Source organism: Rhincodon typus, chromosome 28, assembly GCF_021869965.1.
Source record: "Rhincodon typus isolate 14 chromosome 28, sRhiTyp1.1, whole genome shotgun sequence".
NCBI classification, from domain to species: Eukaryota; Metazoa; Chordata; class Chondrichthyes; order Orectolobiformes; family Rhincodontidae; genus Rhincodon; species Rhincodon typus.
In genome coordinates, this window is record NC_063359.1 from 29305074 (window position 1) to 29325802 (window position 20729).

Here is a 20729-nt window from a genome sequence, read left to right on the forward strand (position 1 = left end):
AGGAATCCATATATTGATTGCCTTGTATGTAAGGTATTGGGGATTCAAGTATTTGAAAAGATAACACTGTGGGGTCTTTTTAAGAGCATGAACCATGCTGTGCTAACTTGCCATCTTCACCATGTGAAATCCACCAAAGTTGTAGAAAGGTGGAAACGAAAATAATTATTTTTCCTATCAATTGGTCCTGTTTTCATGTGACAACTGACACATGACAATTACTTTAAATTTTAAGATTGGAAACTTTTCACTAATTAATTAACCCACCTCATAGTTTTTCAATATGTTTTTCCAGGTACATCCAGGATTGATACAATGTACTTTCAAATCTAAAATCTCTTTAGAAACTGCAGCATCACTGAAAATCTAAATAAAAAAAGTTAACAGAGTATTAGTTCCAGTACCATAAATTAAGATTTCTAAACAGATTTGAGAAGGTCAAATATAGATACTTGGAATGTTAATATTGAAATTAGCCATGAAATTCTTGCAGGTTACAAATACCTCATTTTACTCATGATCATGATTGTTTATATGATTATAATGGTTTATCTGTGCTGGTTAAAAAGTCTCTTTAATGAAACAAAGTGGTTTTCTCTGAAGTCTGAGCGCTTAAACCTGGTGGAAACAGCAATTAAAAGTACAAAATGATCAACACTTAAATATCTGAGAATACATAATTGAACAATGTTGTTTCAAAATCACAATACTTTTAATTGGAATCTAAGTTAAAGAACAATACTCAACATCATGTTATGCAAAACTGTACTGTACAATACACATTAACATGGTAGAGTTTGATAATGAATGAAACCATATTTTGTGCATAAATGCAATGACTAGAGAGGAGACAGATTTAAAATACAAACGTTAAATTTACAGCAAGTTATGCAAAGATATGAACACTTCTCACGGTGGAGTTTTAAAAAGAAAGGTAGAGTTTCCATCTCAGGCTCAATTGAAAAATTGTGTTCAAAATTGTGTGGGTTTTAAATCATTGCTAAAAATCCATTCAGTAATCAGACGTCAAAAATCTTCCATTACCCACCACAAGTGCATTGTATAATGGAAAATAAACTGTGTTCTCTTTCCATTAACATGTATTCTTTGATGTATTTCAGAGAGGTAATCCAGTGCAGTTTTATGAATATAGCTGAACATTAATTTCAGCAAAATTAAGCATTTTGACTAGGTGTGTCCAGTAGACCACTTGTAAGCAACCAGATTTAAAAATCATTCAAAATGTGTTAATCAAAATTGTACTGAACCATCTACTATTTTCTTTAAAGTACACTATTCAGTTTCTTAGCAATTAAAATATTTTTTTCATTCCAGGACAAGAGTGGTGGGTGGCTAGTTTTGTGGTTAAAGCCTTTTCTGGACAGAACTGAACCTTAAACCTCTGTCAAAAATCGCAGAAGCTTACGTGCAAGGTTTTTTGGGGCATACCTCTTAGGTTTGAATTTTTCTCCCCTATCTTTGGGGTTGGTTCTATCAGGATCGTACTAGATATTACTAGTGTTACAGGGAGAAACCCAAATCACATAATCTTGAGCCAGCAGGGCCCGCGACCGTTTTTGAACCTGCATTTGGGGACTTATGCAAAATATTGATATGCTGCACTCCTGGAAATGCAGCAGCCTATCTTTTGAGACCAACTGTCATCAACACACATTCACGGAAGCCATGCTTAAAGAAACAACATGCTGGTGAGTCAAATATAGAAACAGAACAACCCTGGGGAATCCTCTAGTATCTTACAGATCCAGTTCTAAAATACACGATATACCTCTACATGTTACAATTGTCAACACAGGTTTCCCATAAGAAAAGAGAAAAATAATTAAGCCTAGCCCTGAACTGTGTCGTGGATTTGAGAATCCACCTCTAAGGGTTCAAGAAAGATTTAAGCCATAAACGAATATCCTGTTTGAATTTAATGATGCACGAACTCTTAGTGAAGTAGCCACAATATATCCGGTCTTCATGAAGAGCTGTTAGAATATGTCAATGTGAAACAGCAATTTCCGTATGTGAGGTATGAGGTCTTAACATAACCATTCACCCTGGTTATATTTTGATATGAGAATGAGTAATTTCTAAAATACAATTAATTTATATTTGTATGGTATTTAAATTTTAACATTAAGAATTTTAAGATACTTGTTTGAGTTAATAAGGGAAAATTATGATCAGTTCAATCATTTCTTAACGCAAGCATTTTCTTAATATAACCTGAATGTTGGTGGCCTCTAGGTTGGTGCCTGCAATTGGCCTGTAGACAGCATAGCGCTAGCTTGAGATTATGCTTAAAATTACGTAATAGAGTAATATCGTTTTCTGTATCAATATTGTTTTATATAATATTAAATAATGCTAAATTATGTAGACTACCTTTGATAAGGGGCTATTCACAAAAATGCCAATTTCACTGGAATGTTCATTGAGATAGAAAGTTATAATTATTATCCCTTGCATTGTACCAACAACAAAAATGAAAGAATGAATACTTGGTCAAGGTGGCTGAAAGTTGTAGATATCCATGGAATATGTGCATGTGCATGCGTGTTGTGAGGGAATAGCAAAATCGTTTTGATGTCAAATATATACAAATTAATTTTTGTTAGCCAAAACATCACAATAGTTTGAACTTTATTGTTAACATTTTGTATTTTTTAAAATCTGTATTCATGATTTCTTAACAGAATATTTCACATTATCAGAGACTTTTTTTAAAGAAAGAGGTCCCTGTTGGTTTGTTTTAATAGGCTATCCAGGCAGATTTTCAACTTTACCTAAGGGAAAGGGAACACAGAATTAAACTGCTAAAACATGAATCACTCCTCCTATTTATAATTACTTTGAAGGCTTCCCAACATGCTAGTCAGAAATTGGTTCTGACACATTTGTGGGAGAAACAAGTTACAAGGAAAATGTTATCCCAGAGCTGTTGCTAGGATGGGATCCAAATGTTGAAACATTATTTGGGTGTTAAGAGTATCCCAATGCAATATCAAAAGTGAAATTCAGAAGTAAAAACTGAAAATGCTGGAAACAGTTCAATATAGAATATTCATGACATGTACAAACCTAATATATTTAAGATTACAACTATTCCATCTAGTTTTATATATTAAACTGTAGCTGTTTTTTTTTTGAAAGTGAAAAGTTTTACTTTACTGTATGCCTCTCTATATAATCACATACCTTTGCCAAGGCCAAAATACTATCTTCATTTATACTCGGAGGTTCATCTTCCTTACATTTTTGACAGATTGGAGTTTTATTGTATCTGTTCAATACAGTAAAATATTTCAAGATCAATATCTTCATTAAGCCGGTCACAGATGAATTACAATTATTACCAAGAAAAAAAATACACAATTCCCCTTTAAGTTTAGGGGACACAGTGGCTCAGCGGTTAGCATTGCTGCTCACAGCACCAAGGACCCAGGTTCGATTCCACCCTTGGGTGGTTGTCTGTGTGGAGTACTGTTCATGTTTGTGTTGGTTTCCTCCGGGTGCACTAGTTTCCTCCCACAGTCCAAAGATGTAGAGTCTAGATGCATTGGCCATGCTAAATTGCCCATTGTGCCCAGGGATGTGTAGGTTAGGCGGATTAGTCATGGGAAATGCAGGATTACAGGGAATAAGGTTGGGGAGAAGTGGAGGGGAAGGGTCAGATTGGTCTGGGTGGGCTGCTCTTTGAAGGGTTATAACAGACCTAATGGACCCAATGGCCTGTTTCTGCATTGTAGGGACTCTACGATTCTAAGTTTTAGTTGTATCAAATAATATTCATGGATTGATATAATTGTAATATAAAGATCAAAAATTATGCCTAAATAAAGCCAATGTGCAGATGCCACTAGTTAGTTTTACCAGAGCTTTCAAGATCAGCAAAAATATTTTTGTGGTTACTAAACTCTGTGTACAGGATTCTCAATAGAGTTAGAGAATCATGTGTACTATAATCACATTTCTCAACTTGGCAGAACGCAAAAAAAGTTAGATATTTCTTTTTGGTAATAAGTGAAAAAATAATAGGAGCAGCTCAGAAAAGTTAAATCAATTAAATTTAGGTACAATTCCAAGTTCTACTGGATTTAATTTTAATTTTAAAAGATAGCAATTTCGTTTTGTAATATACAAGATAGACAAAACCAAAATTTCACTTTTATTTAAAGATGTTCAATTTTTATTCCTCTTCCCTTTTTAAACACACAAGACTAAATGACAACTTTCCTGTTCAAAAAGGTACTGATCCTCGGTATTGAACAATTAGTAACCCAAAACTGCAAAACCAATAATTGTCTCCTTTTTAAAGGCAACCTCTACATGCGTTTTTGTTTTAAGCAAAAGCACCCAAATTATGTAAAAAGACAGCAGACAACATAGAAATGTCTTACTTGACAATCCACTCGACACATGCCCAGCAGTAACGATGTCCACACAATGTTTGGCATGCTTTCCTCAAGATGTTTTTACAAAAGCTGCACAGGTATTTTTCCTCTGGTACATCATCACAAATATTTTGTGGAAAGCCAGAAGGCAATTCATTTTCGTCGGGTGAAGAAGGCAGACCATTGCACGCAAATCCAATGAGCTCTTGTGCCATTTAAAACGGTTTGTAAATCCAGGGTTTCCTTTCAAAAGTGTATCAAGTTTCTTTCAGAAGAGTGTAGACAAACAGAGTCACAGATGAAGAGAACAAGTCAAGCTTGAAGGAGAAATTATGAAGATTTCTAACCAGCAATACGCTTTTTATAGTCCAGCTGTAGATTTCTTTTTAAAAAATCCACGATGACAAATCTGGAAATTCTCAATGACTCTGCAGTGTCACACACCTACATTAACCAAACTGACAGGGTTACCAGTAAATCTTATTTGGCTTGTCAGACAGTAAAACAAGTTTCTATTTTAACTTAATTCAAAGTGAATATAAAATAAAAGCACAATCAATGGATTTTTATCATTGATGGAACAATAAACACAGCAAATTTGCATCCTTATGGCCTCTGGAGTTGAATTTCTAGTTTAAGTAAAATAATATGTTACAACCAGTACAAACCATATATATCAACCTTTCTTTTAAGTTCAAAAATAAACTAGAAAAAGGGCTGCATAGATCTTTCAGGATCCTCATGGTATTGTCACCAATATACTGCAATAGTGAACAATTTGAAACGTTCATGCTGTGTGCAGTGGACTTTGAGAAACACCCATTTAATTATGCGGTTACAGGTTTTGTCCATCAAAACATGAAAGAATTTATTGAGTTTTCCAACTGCAATTCCTGGTGATTGATTAGATCCTGGTTTGTAAATTTCTTCACGGGTTTATGAATTGCATCCTCAACCCTGTGTCCCTGAAATCTATCCTCTTGGATAGGTCTTCTTTCACGGAGTCCTAGAGTCTGAAGATACCTTAGAGTCAGAGATGTACAGCATGGAAACAGACCCTTCGGTCCAACTCGTCCATGCCCACCAGATATCCTAAATTAATCTAGTCCCATTTGCCAGCATTTGGCCCATACCCCTCTAAACCCTTCCTATTCATATACCCATCCAGATGCCTTTCAAATGCTGTTTTTACACCAGCCTCCATCATGTCCTCTGGCAATTCATTCCATACATGCACCATCCTCTGCATGAAAAAAAAATGCCCCTTAGGTCCCTTTCAAATCTTTCCATTTTCACCTTAAACCTATACCCTCTAGTTTTGGACTCCTCTATCCTGGGGAATGGTCTTGGCTATTCACTCTATCGATGCCCCTCATGATTTAATAAACCTTTATAAAGATCATCCCTCAGCCTCCATTGCGCCAGGGAAAATAGCCCCAGGCTATTCAGCTTTTCCCTATAGTTCGAATCCTCCAACCCTGGCAACATCCTCATAAATCTTTTCTGAACGCTTTCAAGTTCCACCACATCTTTCCTATAGTAGGGAGACCAGAACTGAATGCAGTATTCCAAAAGTAGGGTCGGCACATGGCTCAGTGGTTAGCACTGCTGCCTCACACTGCCAGCAACCTGGGTTCAATTCCACCCTCGGGCGACTGTCCGTGTGGAGTTTGCACATTCTCCCGGTGTCTGCGTGGGTTTCCTCCGGGTGCTCCAGTTTCGTCCCACAGTCCAAAGATGTGCAGGTTAAATTGGCCATGCTAAATTGTCCATAGTGTTCAGGGATGTGTAGCTTAGGCGGGTTACAGGAGAATGGGTCCTGGTGGGATGCTCTGAGGTTCAATGTGGACTTGTTGGACCAAAAGACCTGTTTCCACATTGTAGGGATTCTATGATCTAGTAAATAGTCTAACTACTATCCTGTACATCTGCAACTTGCTGTTTCTCTCATTCCTTTATAGCCCTTTAATAAAATTAACTCCTTCAACCATGTTTATAAACTTGATTTTACTATGACTTGACATTAATTTCTTCTTGGCTGTATCTCGGGTGTTTACCATATATATGAACAATATAATGACTATCTTCCAGGGAATCCTCCAGACCATTGCAATCATCTTCTACTCCTCCTTCAAAAAATAAATAAGGAATTCCAATTACCCCAACACTGTAGACATACCAATACCTTGATTGAGGGCATTAAATGGCACAGCAAGCTCAAGGGACCAAATGGTCTTCTCCTGTTCCTATTTCTCATTGTTCTTATGGACCCTGCATCGGGGGCAGGTGAAAGTCACCTCCTGTCCTTGCTTTTCATTTCTATAATCTTCATCATGCCTTCACCCGCCTTTAGGCTGGGATTCCATGATGATTTTGGATCTCTGGTGGATGCAGTGTCACCAGCATCCACCACTCTTGCTGATCACAAGAGCCTCTGATTGAGCATTTCCTCGGAGTGAGTGAGACATCGTCTACAGAGGACTTCAATTGTGGGGAATGGTCAATGGGAGCCACTTATTCTATCAGACCTCTCTCACTGAACTAACAGGGGTTCCTGCTGGTTCTACAAATGGTAAGTGAGACCCACCAACCCAAAAGAATCCTGGACTAAATGACAGCTATACTTTCGTAATATGGGAGTTTGTGTCTCTGTATCAAATACATAACACATGGATTCAACATTCTTTGAAGATTTGCGTCCAGTCACCGCCGTTGGTGGTATTAACTCTTTGTTCAGTTACAGATCCATGGATAGCAACACTGTTCATTATCCTGCCAATTAACTACTGTATTTTTCATGTAAATAAAAGGCAGTGAGTGCTGGAAAGCTATTCAACCAGCAGGAATTGCTGAACAGAGACAGCACGGGAAATGCTGGCTGTTTTTCCCCTCTCTAAGCTGAAGGTACTGAGATGCTAAACTGTAGTACTGTAAATATAATCCTAAATAATTCAGCACAGACTTGGAATCAAATCCAAGTCATTCCTCTAGTTATGGTTCAGCTATTTTAAATTAAAAACAAGATCTGTAAGCTTCATGTACACCTTTGGGATAGGATCACACAACCATGGGGACTTGTGAACCAACATTGCAAAAAAAAATTCATGCATGGAATTTTACTTTAATTCTAAAAAATGGAAGTACCAGTTGGTATACAGTATGTATAAAAATACTGATTTAAAGTTGAAGAAAAAAACCAGCACAGAAATTCCCAACTTCCATAAAGTCACAATTTCATCCAAATCCCCCTGCATTTCTCTCAAGATAATAATTTTGACAACGAAAAAGTAAAACACAAATTCTCATGCTTTGACAATATTAAGACATCAGTTTTCTTTTGTTAAGTTTTTCTTTTTAAATAGAGAAAGGACTTGCACGGCAAAGTAACTTGGTAGACTGTTCTTTTGTTTCATTAAATTCCAGCCCAGAGACTGGAGAAAATCTCTGATGATTAAGAGTCTACTTGGTTAAAATGTAACTCAGCATACAAGTAACAAAACAGAACATTTTGTGTTACTATCCTAGACCATCACTTAGTAACACCTTGCTCATTTTGTGCACTAAATTGTTTTTCAGTCACCAATAGACAATAAAGCGAATTCAGTTCAATACAAAAGAATTCAGTGTGTTTCACTATCATCACTACTCATTTTTACATACTTAGGAATATAGCACATATCTTTATAACAATGGGGAAGTACTTGATGGAGTAAGTCATAAACTCACCATTTCTGCTTTTGAATTTAGGCTCAAATCTAGATCATAGTCATGGAATCAAACTGTCCCACTTCCTTTTTGTCAGGTTTTAAGTGAACAGACCTGCATTCTGAATGTTATATTGAGGAAGACTGCTAAGCAGACCAAATGGCTTACTCCCAAGTGTTACAAAGGTAGCTGAATACAGAGGATTACAAAGCCACGTTTTTGTCTAGACTGCAAGTAATGGTTAGGTGCCAAGTAATCTTTGTAGCAAGCATTTCAATGAAAAGGGTTTAAGCCAAGATTCTAAAAAAACCTGGAGCAGTTTGTCCTGCCCCTCAAATCACAGAATGATAGCAGAATTTTCACCACTATTTTAATGATGTGGGATAGATGGCATTGCTTTACTGAGGTTGTCTGATCAAAATTACACCAATGATTAAGAAATTCAACCACAGAGAGCTATTATTAAGATGTAAATTGCTTAAGATAGTCTGAAATCTCTCTCGCATGGCACCTAGCACAAGGAGCTCAAGGATGTCTTTTGCACGAGGACAGGGGAGAGGAGAGACAGACAGAGACAGAGAGAGAGAGAGACAGACAGAGATATGAAAGGGGTAGGTAAACAAGGAGATAATGGATCACAAGCTAATAATTAGGAGCTAAGAGTAGGACAGCATGGGTGAGTTTTGCTATATAATGTGATAACAGGACTAAGAGTATGTCAGAATTGGTTACTGTGCTAAAAGCAACCTATGTCATACAGTTCTGGGTATGGGGTGGGTATAAAACATGGAAAGATGGAATCAGGCTCTAAAGTTATTGAACACAATGTTGAGTCATGGAGGCTGTAGGGTCCCTAAGCAGATAATGAGATGTTGCACTGAGGTTCACTGGAGCACTGCAGCAAGTCCCGACAGAAATGCTGGCATGAAAGCATGGTGGTGTGTTATGAAGTGGCAGGTGACTGGAAGCTCTGGGTCATTGTTACGGATAGAATGTAAGGGTTCTGCAAAGTGGTCACCCAGTCTGCATTTTGTCTCCCCAGTATAGAGGAGACCACATGGTAAACAGCAGTACAGGAGACTAGATTTAATGAAGTACAGGTAAATTGCTCCTTCACCTGGAAGAAATATCTGGGGTCTAGGGTGGTGAGGAGGAAGGAGTTAAATGGGCAGGTATTACACCTTCTGCAATTGCAATGGGAACGTGCGAGAAGATGTTGGGAATGGAGCAGTGGACCAAAGTGTCCTAGAGGTAATGGTCCCTGCAGAATGCTGACAAGAGATGAGAGGAGAATATATAGTAAACAAACAGGAGTCTGGAAGAACACAGCAGGCCAGGCAGCATCTGGAGGAAAGGAGCAGTCAATGTTTCGGGTATTACCCTTTATCCTGCAGATAAAGGGGATGAAGGGGTAGGGGCGGAGTGGTGGTGATAAGTGGACACTGGTGGTAGATACAACCTGGTTCGTCGATGGGAGGGATGAGTCTGGTTGGTGGCTGGAAGGGAGGGTTAGAAGGTGGAATGGAAGGGAGGACGTGGGGCTGGAAAGGGAGCTAGGGGATTGGGTTAATAAGGTTATTTGAAATTGGAGAACTCAATGTTGAGTCCTCTGGGCTTTAGGGTGCCCAGGCGGAAGATAAGCTGTTGTTCTTCAAATTTGCGTTCTGAGTTGCTGTGACACTGGAGGAGGCTGAGGATGGACATGTCGGAGGGGGAATGGGACGAGGTGTTGAAATGGGCTGTGACCAGGAAGTTAGGTTGGCCATTATAGGCCAGGCGGAGATGCTTGGCTAAACGGTCACCTAGTCTACGTTTGGTCTCACTGATGTCGAGAGACGACATCAGGTGCACTGGATGCAGCTGACCAGGTTGGAGGCAATGTAGGTGAAGTCGGTCTCACTTGGAAGGGCTGTTTAGGGCCTTGAATGGAGATGAGGGAGGTGGTGTGTGGGCAGGTGTATATGCCTGGTTGTGGCATCCATTGGAGGTGATAGAAATGGTGGCTTGCAACCATTATATACAGACGCCTGTGAGGTGTTAAGTGAGGAGTAGGATGTCTCTATCACTGTTGTAGAAGGGAAGGGATGAGGGCATAAATGCAGGACCAAATATAGCTAAGAGCCCTGTCAACCAGTTAGGGGGAATCGCTGATTGAGAAAAAAGGTGGAGATTTCTGAGGCCCCTGTATGGAAGATGGTATCATCTGAAAAATGTGATAGAGATGGAGAAACTGGGCGAATGGGATGGAGTTTTTACAGGAAGAAAGGTATGAAGGTGAAGGTCAAAATGGTAACTGTGGGATCAGTGGGTCTGTGGTGAAATTGGAAGTGAAATTGATAAATGGTTCCAATTCCAAACGGGAGATGGAAGTAGCACCAATGGTGTGATTGATATATTGGAGAAAGAGTTGTAGGGAGGTACCCACAAGTAGGATTGGAACAAGGAATGTTCAATATACTCCACAAAGAGAAAGGCATAACTCTGCCCATGTGGATGCCCATGGCCACACCTTTGATCTAAAGAAAGTGAGAGGAGTTAAAGAAGAACTCCTTGAATGCTCTTTCCCACCCTAACCCTGAAATCACATCTTTCAGTAGTTTCTTATCCAGCTTCTTTTCCTCTCCAAAGTCCTTAAAATTTATTATTACCTTTCATCCTCCATTCCCAACTTTTCCAGAACTACATACTTGAATCCCTCCAGTAAGGTTTCTACTCTCCTTCAGTCCGAAAACAGCATTTATCAAAGTCACAAATGGCATCTTATGAAACTTTGACAGAAGTTAACTTTCCTGCCAGATCCTTCTTAACTTGTATGCAGCCTCTGGCAGTTGACTACACCACCTTCCTTTCATGCCTCTCCACTTTTGTCCAGCTGAAAGAGACCACAGTCATTTAGTTTCATTCTTGTCTATCAAATCAAATCCACAGTATCACTTGCAATGGATTCCCTTCCTGCTCCTACACTGTTAACTTTAGTGTTACCAGGGATCTATCCTTGGTCCCCTCCTATATCCTCATCCACAGTCATTCTGTTCCCGAGAACCCCAACAAATGATCAAACTTGTCAGTGCAGAGCTTGTTTGAAAATAGATTAGAAACTGTGGATATGTGATTTTCCCCCGCATACGTTGATACTTATTTTTTGGCATGGACAGGCGAATTCATGATTCATGATTACATGGATACAGAGGATTTACTGTACAAGCTGCCACATGGCAGTATTATTAAAAAGCACAGCATCAGTTTTCATATGTACACTAATGAGACCCAACTCCATCTGATCATCACCTCTCTTGATCTCTCACTGTTGGTCAATTATCACACTGTTTGTCTGACTTCCAATACTGGATGAACAGAAATTCCTTCCAATTAAATACTGGGAAAACTAAAACTGTTGTCTGCCGTCCCCACTTCAAATTCTGTTTTCTAGGTACCACTCTATCCCTCTTCCTGGCAACAGTCCAAGATTAAAATTAGCCTGTATGCAAACTTGGTGACCAGCAATACCTCTAATTTGAATCTGCCAGTGTGGTATACTGCATCCGCTGTACCCGTTGTGGCCTCCTCTACATCGGGGAAACCAAGCGGAGGCTCGGGGACCGCTTTGCAGAACACCTACGCTCAGTTCGCAATAAACAACTGCACCTCCCAGTCGCGAACCATTTCAACTTCCCCTCCCATTCCTCAGATGACATGTCCATCCTGGGCCTCCTGCAGTGCCACAACGATGCCACCCGAAGGTTGCAGGAACAGCAACTCATATTCCGCTTGGGAACCCTGCAGCCCAATGGTATCAATGTGGATTTCACAAGCTTCAAAATCTCCCCTCCCCTACCACATCCCAAAACCAGTCCAGCTCGTCTCCGCCTCCCTAACCTGTTCTTCCTCCCACCTCAAGCTGCACCCCCATCTCCTACCTACTAACCTCATCCCGCCCCCTTGACCTGTCCGTCCTCCCTGGACTGACCTATCCCCTCCCTAACTCCCCACCTACACTCACCTTTACTGACTCCATCCCCGCCTCTTCGACCTGTCTATTTCCTCTCCACCTATCCATCTTCTATCTGCCTCCCCGTCTCTCCCTATTTATTTCAGAACCCCCTTCCCCTCCCCCTTTTCTGATGAAGGGTCTAGGCCTGAAACGTCAGCCTTTCTGCTCCTATGATGTTGCTTGGCCTGCTGTGTTCATCCAGCTCTGCACCTTGTTGTCTCGGATTCTCCAGCATCTGCAGTTCCTACTATCTCTGATTTTCTTCCTGGTTGCATGGGCCACTGAAGTCCACATGCAGCAGCACCAACTTCCAGAATCAACGCTGTGATCAGCATGCTGGTTGCTGTGCACAGAACCTTGGAAGGGCTGTGCATGTGTGCAGCTTAGAGAGCTCATTGGATTAACCAAAGTGAGCCACTGTCCCCATATTTGTGTCATTACTACTACTCCCTAGTTCCACTTTTGTACTATCACCTACCTAGTCCACCCAAGCTTGTCTGCTGCTGAAACCTTCATTCAAGCATTCGCTATCTCCGGACTTGATTATTCCAATGCATTCCTGGTTGATTTCCACATTCCTGCCTCTGTTGCCTGGAAGTCATAAAAATGTGCTGCTCACATCTGAATTTACACCATGTCTCATTCCACTATCACTCCTGGGCAAACAATGTTTTTATTTTAAAAATAAATTCCTCCCTATCCCTCCCAAACTTGTCTTCCAGCCCCATCTCACTTCAAGATATCTATGCTCCTCTGGTTCTAGCCTCAGGCTTCTGGTATTGATTCATACCACCATTGGATTGCATCTTCAGTTGTCTATGCCCTATATTCTTTATATGTTTCCACTTTCTTACTTCACTTTCCTTCTTTAAAGATATTCCTTAAAATTTACCTCTTTGATCAGGTTTTTGGTCATCTGGCCCACTATCTTCTTATTTGTTTTAGTGTTCTAAGTTCCGTTTAATATTTTCTTGCTGCAGTGCAGACTGGCGAGATCCATACACAGCATCAACTTACAGAATTGAGTGGCACGCAAGGACCCTCTAAGCTGTTGAGCAACCGTAATGCTTCTAGGGAATACGGTTAGGGTCATAACTTGTTTTATAATGTTTGTGTGAAGCACATTGGGATGTTTTGTTACAATTAATGCTGAACATATTATAAAAAGCTGTTTTGATTTAGATACTTGGAAAGGATCTAGATAGAGATTTAGATACTTCGAACAGATCATCTCCCACCTAACAGGGCTCACCAGTCTGATCAACCAAGTGCTCTTGAAATCTACAAGGTGAGACACACCCAATCAGTTGGGTGTTATTTGAAATGGTAAGTAATCAATGGTTACTATATGAAAATAAAGGTATGCCCATGGTTCTGCTAAGGCGGTTTTAGGGTCCATAAAACTATTCTCTGTAGGAGGTGCAGAGTTTAAAAACCCCATAGACATGTTGCTGTCCAGTACCATGTTTCATCATCTCACACTTGCACCTCTTTAGAATCATAGAATCCCTACAGTGTGGAAACAGGCCATTCGGCCCAACAAGTCCATACTGACCCTCAAAGCATTCCACCCAGAACCCATCCCCCTGTACACCCCTAATCAACTAGGCAATTTAACAAGGCCAATCCACCTAGCCTGCATATCTTCGGACTGTGGGAGAAAACTGGAGCATCCAGAGGAAACCCACACAGACACGGGGAGAATGTGCAAACTCCACGCAGACAGTCACCCGAGGGTGCAATTGAACCCGGGTCCCTGCGCTGTGAGGCAGTAGTGCTAACCACTAAGCCACCGTGCCACCTTGCCAACAACTGATGTGGCAAACTTGCTGCATATGCATCAACCAATAAGACAAGTGTCAAAGTCTAAGGGGAATAGTCCACAGTTAGGCCAAGGCAGACAGGCTTTGGTCAGGGTGTCCTAGCACAGTGAATCAGTCCAGAGGTTTGGACACTGTCAGTTGGCCACTTGGTTAGGGTCAGCAGGGACTGTAAGACTACAGTTTGGAGAGTGAGCCAGGTTGGTCCTGCAGGTCCAGTGTAATCAGTCCAAATATTAATTGTACGTCAGTTGGAGAGCTGTACAGAAATCAGTCACTCATCAGTTAGGACTGTATAGCCAAGTCGATCAGAGTCAACTCGATGAAAGTTAAGGGGGATTATCAGGAGTCACTGCTGTGGTAGTGAAGGTGGGGAAATCAACTGCAGGGGTGGGATTGGAGGCAGCATAGTGGACAATAATTATGAAGGCAGGAAATTCAGCATGTGGGGTGTGGGGGTTGTGTGGAGAGACAATTATGAACTGGAGCATATGGCTTACTTGGGGCAGGGTGTTTAATTTATGGTTATGAACATACTGGCTTTGACCAGGGGACAGTGCAGCATGACAGTTAGCGTGACTAGGCTGTAGGGCTGGGGGTAATGTTGGAAGTCATAAATCAAACAGGTATGTGGGAATGTGTGGAAACCCAGTACTAAGGGGGTCAGCAGGGAATTCAAGGAAGGATCAGGGAGGTTCACTGAGTCGGGTGGGAGTTGATTACCAAGCTGAGCTTCTGACTCAAATGTATCAAGTGCGATCTGAGTTTCCATACTGATGCAAATCCTAACTGCGCAATGGAAATCGAAAATGGCTGTGCCTACACCTCAAGTGGGTGCAGCAAGTATTTTTTCTACTTGTGAGGCTGTTGGGAGTTCCTTCAATGAGCAAATTAGGTACTTATACATTATAGGTTGTAGTCGTCCATAATAATACCCAGGATATGAAATACGTGCAATGTACAATTGTGCAATACAAATTCTGGCCACAAGCAAATCTTGATCATGTCATCAGTCATTACAGATTGATCATAGCGGCATGGTGGCTCAGTGGTTAGCACTGCTGCCTCACAGTGCCAGGGACCCAGGTTCAATTGCATCCTCGGGCGACTGTCTGTGTGGAGTTTGCACATTCTCCCCGTGTCTGCGTGGGTTTCCTCCGGGTGCTCTGGTTTCCTCCCACAGTCCAAAGATGTGTAGGGTAGGTGGATTGGCCATGCTAAAATTGCCCATAGTGCCTAGGGATGTTTAGGTTAGGTGGGTTAGACATGGGGAAAAATATAGGGCTAAGGGAATGGGTCTGGGTGGGAAGCTCTTCGGAAGGGCGTTGTGGACTTGTTGGGCCAAATGGCCTGTTTCCACACTGTAGGGATTCTATGATAGAACTTTCTGTAAAGCAGAAGTGATCAGAGGTGACCTTAAAGTGTCACTTGCAGGCTACAACTAACAAAAAAAGTCCAAGATTTCAGAGTCTGCACAAGGACACTGAGCTGATTTCCTCTCACATTGAGCTATATGTTTTCATCAATATGCAGTACTGCCTTTCTTGGGTGATGTGAGAGGTGGGGCTGGGGAATAAGTATGAGTAATTATACAACACTTGAAAAAAATTCTACTGTGACATGGCGTGTACTGTATTCATTGAAAGAAGGTCCGCTATGTCAAAGATCTCCGGAGAGGCATTCCATGGCCTTCCTGTTAGAGTTCTCTATGTCCCCTGAGTAGAGGGCTAGCTAAACCATCATTTTTGTGTGATGCGAATGCGGAGTATTCAATTACCGAGAACCCGGTCCGTCTCGGATATTCCCCACACAGACTCATTGGATCTGGGAACAATGGATCCAGACACAGCACAAGGTCATAGAGGAATAGAGATATACTGCACGGAAACAGACCCTTCGGTCCTACTCGGCCATACTGACCAAATAAATCTAGTCCCATTTGCCAGCACTTGGCCCATAGCCTTCTAAACCCTTCCTATTCATATACCTATCCAAATGCTTTTCAAATGTTGTAATCGGACCAGTCTCCACCATGTCCTCTGGCAGCTCATTCCATACACACTCCACCCTCTGCGTGAAAAAGTCACCCCTTATGTCCCTTTTAAATCTTTCCTCTCTCACCTTAAACCTATGCCCTCTAGTTTTGGACGCACCACAACAGGAAAAATACCTTGTCTATTTATCCTATCCATGCCTGTCATGATTTTACAAACCTCTATTAGGTCACCCCTCAGCCTCCATTGCTCCAGGGAAAATAGCCCTACCCTATTCAGTGTTTCCCTATAGCTCAAACCCTCCAACCCTGGCAACACCCTCGTAAATCTTTTCTAAACCCTTTCAAGTTTCACAACACCTTTCTAAAGCAGTGATAACAGAACTGAATGCAGTATTCCAAAATGACCTAACCTATGTCCTGTACTCAATGCACTGACCAATGAAGGCAAGCATACCAAATGCCGTCTTTACTACCACTGTCTACCTGCGATTCCACTTTCAAGGAATTATGAATGTGCACTCCAAGGTCTCTTCGTTTGGTAACACCCTCCAGGATCTTACCATTAAGTGTATAAGTTCTGCCCTGATTTGCCCTACCAAAAGATATCATTGCAGCCATGGTGTTATGAATAAAAGAGAGATTGAGGAGGAACAGGTATGCCAGTAAACTCAGGACAAGTTGCAATCTCCAGTGGTTGCTGAACAGTCTCCGCGTTAAATTAGAAAATGGAAAGTCCCCTTGGGTTGTGAAGGTAGAGGAGGTCCCGAATCTATTGTCTCAATATAATCTTCTCTAGATGAGTGAGACACAATGTTGCTGTAGACTACAGATGTCCCAGGACATTGTCACAGAACTATGCCAACTGCAGTCCACAACGTGCAACATGAAGGAGTGGATGGTATCCCAGTGGTCATCAAGGTGACAGCTGGGTTAAACTTTTATCTCACTGGCTGCTTTCAAGGATCTATCATGGGTCCATGGGGTATCTTTCAGTCATCAATCCACAAGGCTGTATCTTACAGACACAGTTTGTGCCAGATCGCACCAATCCATCTCATTTCCCCTTGGCAAGTTCAACGCTGCAGCCATTAGGCTTTGCTCGCATAGCTAGCAACCTCCATTTGCAGGGCACTGTGGATTATATACACACATTGAGTTGAGAGCTCCCTATCATAACGTGGAAAAGGGTTCAAATCCATCAACGTACAAGTTATCTGCGATCATTGGTATTGCATCTTCGAGGTCTGAGCCAGGTATCCTGATAACTGCTATGATGCTTATCACTCTCATGTTAGAGAACTCTCATTTCCCACTTTGTTTCAAGGGCTAAATGCTTTACACGATACTGACAGACAAGGGCTACCCTCTGCAATCATGACCGATGACTCCGTTATGCAACCCTCTGACTGAAGCAGAGCATAAATACATGGCAGAACATTTTTTTTCTACCAAGTCAGTGTGGAGCAGACAATAGGAGATTCGGACACTTGAACTGATGTGGAGTGTGCTGCATAATCCTAGCATATTGTGCTCCACACTACTGGAGAGGCAAAGAAGGATGGATGGCGAAGAGCTGGGAGAGTGGCAGCAGTCTTCAGATGAGAAACACAAGGGCATTGAGCAGGAGGAACATCACCTTCTGCATGATAGAGTCCTGCAGCATCAGGTACAGCAAGCCAGTTCAGCAAGTTGAGTTCTGAGGAAGGCTCACTCAACCCAAAATGTTAACTCTGATTTCTCTCCACAGACGCTGCCAGACTTGCTGAGTTTTTCCAGCAATTTCTGTTTTTGTTTCTGATTTACAGTATCCGCAGTTCTTTAAGTTTTTATTTAGGATTTAATTGATACCAAGTTCCAATAGATGTGAACTGGGTACAGTGATCACTGACTGTAGACTTGTTCTTGATCAAAAGGCATATAGTCCCTGTCTCTTTCTAGAAGCAAATGCACCTCTTCCTGTTTTTACATTATTTTGTTTCTGGTGAATACAAATGGATTTTTTTCAGCTGTTTGAAGACTTTCCAGTATGTGACGCTCCAACATTGAGCAATGAAAGATGTTGTGCTATGCTGGAAATTACAGAAACAGAATCCTGTTGAAGAGATAGCAACTAAGTGGGAATAACCACCGACGATGGATAAGTTGTGCAACTTGATTCTTGTAGCTGCAGTTACAACTGTCAATCAAATAGACAATGATGTAAAAATAACACACTTACAAATGTCTGTGAGTATATATTTACAATAAAAAGTGTTAGCCATGCCTCAAGGGCTCTCAGAAGTGTTTCCTTTTCATTCCCCTGCCACTACATGCATCATGAGGGGTAGTGCTCAGCTGGCAGCACTTGACCTGGTATACGGCTAGGCTTTAAAAATGGTATTGGTGCTGAGAATGCCAGGAGATCCCCGCAGTGCTGATTGGATGACAACAGGAGAGGGTGCAAGAGACATTAGCTATGCACAATGAGGCAAGCTGCAGAGATTTGTGCAAGAAAACTTAGAACAGCTTATGCAGTGAAATCTCGACAAAACTCCCCAATATTGACAGTCAATTTCTGGCAAAATACACCCCCAAGTTTACAACAGTGCAACACTTCAAAAAGTAATTATTTGGCTCATCTCAAAATGTGATTTTATTGCAAGTCTCTCTTTTTAATAATTAACATCCTTATTGCCATCTCTCTGACAAATTAGGCATAAACTGAAGTTTTTCATTCTAATTCCTAGACCACAAGGCTTGATCTTAATTGTGCCATAATGAGAAGGCATCATTCATACCCTTCATCTGTTCTGACAACTGGAGGCAATGGTTTTCTGTTACATTCTCTGCTCTACAACGTCTCACACAATCTATCAGCAGACACCTAAATACAGGTCATGTTGCTCAAGTCCCAAAAGAGAAAGGAACAAAATAATATTCTAAAAATAAATGCTTTGTTTCCTCCCATCTTAAAGAGACAGGCCTACTCAAGCTAGATAAATTTGAATTCTAAACTATCCTCCAAAATAATCACTGCAAGTATGTACACATTTGAAGTAGAAATATTTTCCAAAGTATTTCTATGAAATCCGCACAGAAAATAAAATGTCTCTACAATAATACAGCATCATTCAAATAAATATGTTGTTCTGAAAATCTAAAGCAACAAAATTTAGCTTGATCTGAAATACTTGCAAATAATGTTGGGTATCAGCTTGTTCTCTGAACTACCAAAACAAATCTTAGCATCATAAAACAAGAAAATCTAACCCGATACGAAATGTTTGCGAATGTATTCCAATTGCAAAGGTTCAAATGAACGTACAAGACCTCAGATGCTGCTTTCAGATAAAATCGTCCATATAGAGAGACTAAAAAGCGCATCATTGAATAATGAATGTTATATGGACATTTATTTAGAAGAATAAAGGAAGGGGGCTGGAAACAGGAAATAAAACTTCAATTAAAAATGTAACAAAGAAAGGTCAGACAGGAAGGAACACAAATTTCCAACAGCATTAGTTTAAACAAAAAAAATTAAAACTTTAATTATAAAAAGCAGCTAATCCACGACAAATTAACTTGACACATTATATTCTAATATTATTCAAGATTTATGATAAATTCCAGGCCTGGTTTGGCGACCGTTGGTGATTGGAACACTGCATTTTTTCAATTTTTTTTAAGAAAACCGACCCTTCGTCGTTGGAAACCGGGATTAATGACAACAGTGATCAAATTTCAAGATAAAGAAACATCTCTCTTACTATTAAGTCTGAGGAATTTTTTTTAAACGAACGTTAGCTTGAAGCACGGCGGTTTGTCGCTGGCATTTAACGTTGGACAAAATTTTTGCCGTGTTTATTCCCGAGGCCTAAGAGGCCGCTCTCGACCAAATTCTTCTGCACTCCACAACTCTCCATAAAGAAAACTTTCGGGGAAAGAGGTTAAAAAATAAATATCACACACTTTACCTAATATGTTCGTTCCACAGTTTAAAGTACTTCCGCTTCCAGTGTTCAGCCTGTAATTTGAACAGGAAGTTCCTGTAACTGTGGAAAAAAAACAATGTTGCCACAAATCTGCTCTGATAAAAACAACGTGCATTTCTCTAATGCTTATCACCACCTGCAGGGATGTCCTGAAATGCTTCACAACGAGGGAAGTACTCTTTGAAGCATTTCATCTTTTGCAACTTGGGCTGCCAGTTGTCACAAAGCAAGTTAGAGCAGATATCAGATAATTTTTATTTTACTAAGTAACCTTTAATTGATTGGGGGATAGATATAGGACACGATGGGTAATCCCTTCTTCCTTTCTGAAATAGGGCCAATGCATTGTTTGTGTCCAGCTCGTCAGAAAGACAGCATTTTCTGGAAAGAAAACCTCCCTGAACTTCTGCCGGGAACTGCAGTGTCTGGAAAGTGGTTGTCTCCAGCAGGAGCTCTCCTTCATGCCAGCCATTCTGATGCTTCTGCTAACTCGAAATCCAAACTTCCATTAAAAATAGTATTTGATGACATGGCAGATGAGGGCGCCTATGGCTCTGAATGTAACCAAGAGTCGAGGATATGCTCCATGTGGCAGAACTGACTGGATGTCACTGGTGACCAAACCTCAAGTCCTGGAACTACATCTAGCTGGATGTCACTGATGACTAAACCAGATGTCCTGGCACTATATCTGGACATCACTGGTGACTAAGAGATAGTAGGAACTGCCGATGCTGGAGAATCTGAGATAACAAGGTGTAGAGCTGGATGAACACAGCAGGCCAAGCAGCATCAGAGGAGCAGGAAAGCTGACGTTTCGGGTCGAAACCCTTCTTCAGAAAT

General features: G+C 40.9%; 1 protein-coding gene and 1 long non-coding RNA gene across 5 annotated transcripts in view; one reads left to right on the forward strand and one right to left on the reverse strand.

The window, feature by feature from the left end:
- The window catches only part of traf1 (TNF receptor-associated factor 1), a 42331-nt gene extending 21790 nt beyond the window's left edge, over positions 1–20541 (reverse strand). The window contains exons 1-5 of one of the 4 annotated variants that reach the window (XM_048613329.1): positions 19869–20541; positions 10757–10980; positions 4410–4847; positions 3208–3292; positions 268–366 (exon numbers count right to left, since the gene is read on the reverse strand). In XM_048613329.1, coding sequence (XP_048469286.1) covers positions 268–366; positions 3208–3292; positions 4410–4618 — 393 coding nt within the window. In that variant the 5' untranslated portion in view covers positions 4619–4847; positions 10757–10980; positions 19869–20541. Of the gene's footprint in view, positions 1–267; positions 367–3207; positions 3293–4409; positions 4862–10756; positions 10981–19661 lie in introns of all 4 variants that reach the window. The other 3 variants (XM_020511609.2, XM_048613328.1, XM_048613327.1) reach the window with 3 other exon arrangements.
- LOC125486335 lies at positions 1657–18179 on the forward strand. Its single transcript, XR_007265019.1, has 3 exons — positions 1657–1709; positions 13282–13425; positions 17922–18179. It is a non-coding gene; the product is annotated as an uncharacterized LOC125486335 (long non-coding RNA).
- Positions 20542–20729: the final 188 nt, after the last annotated feature.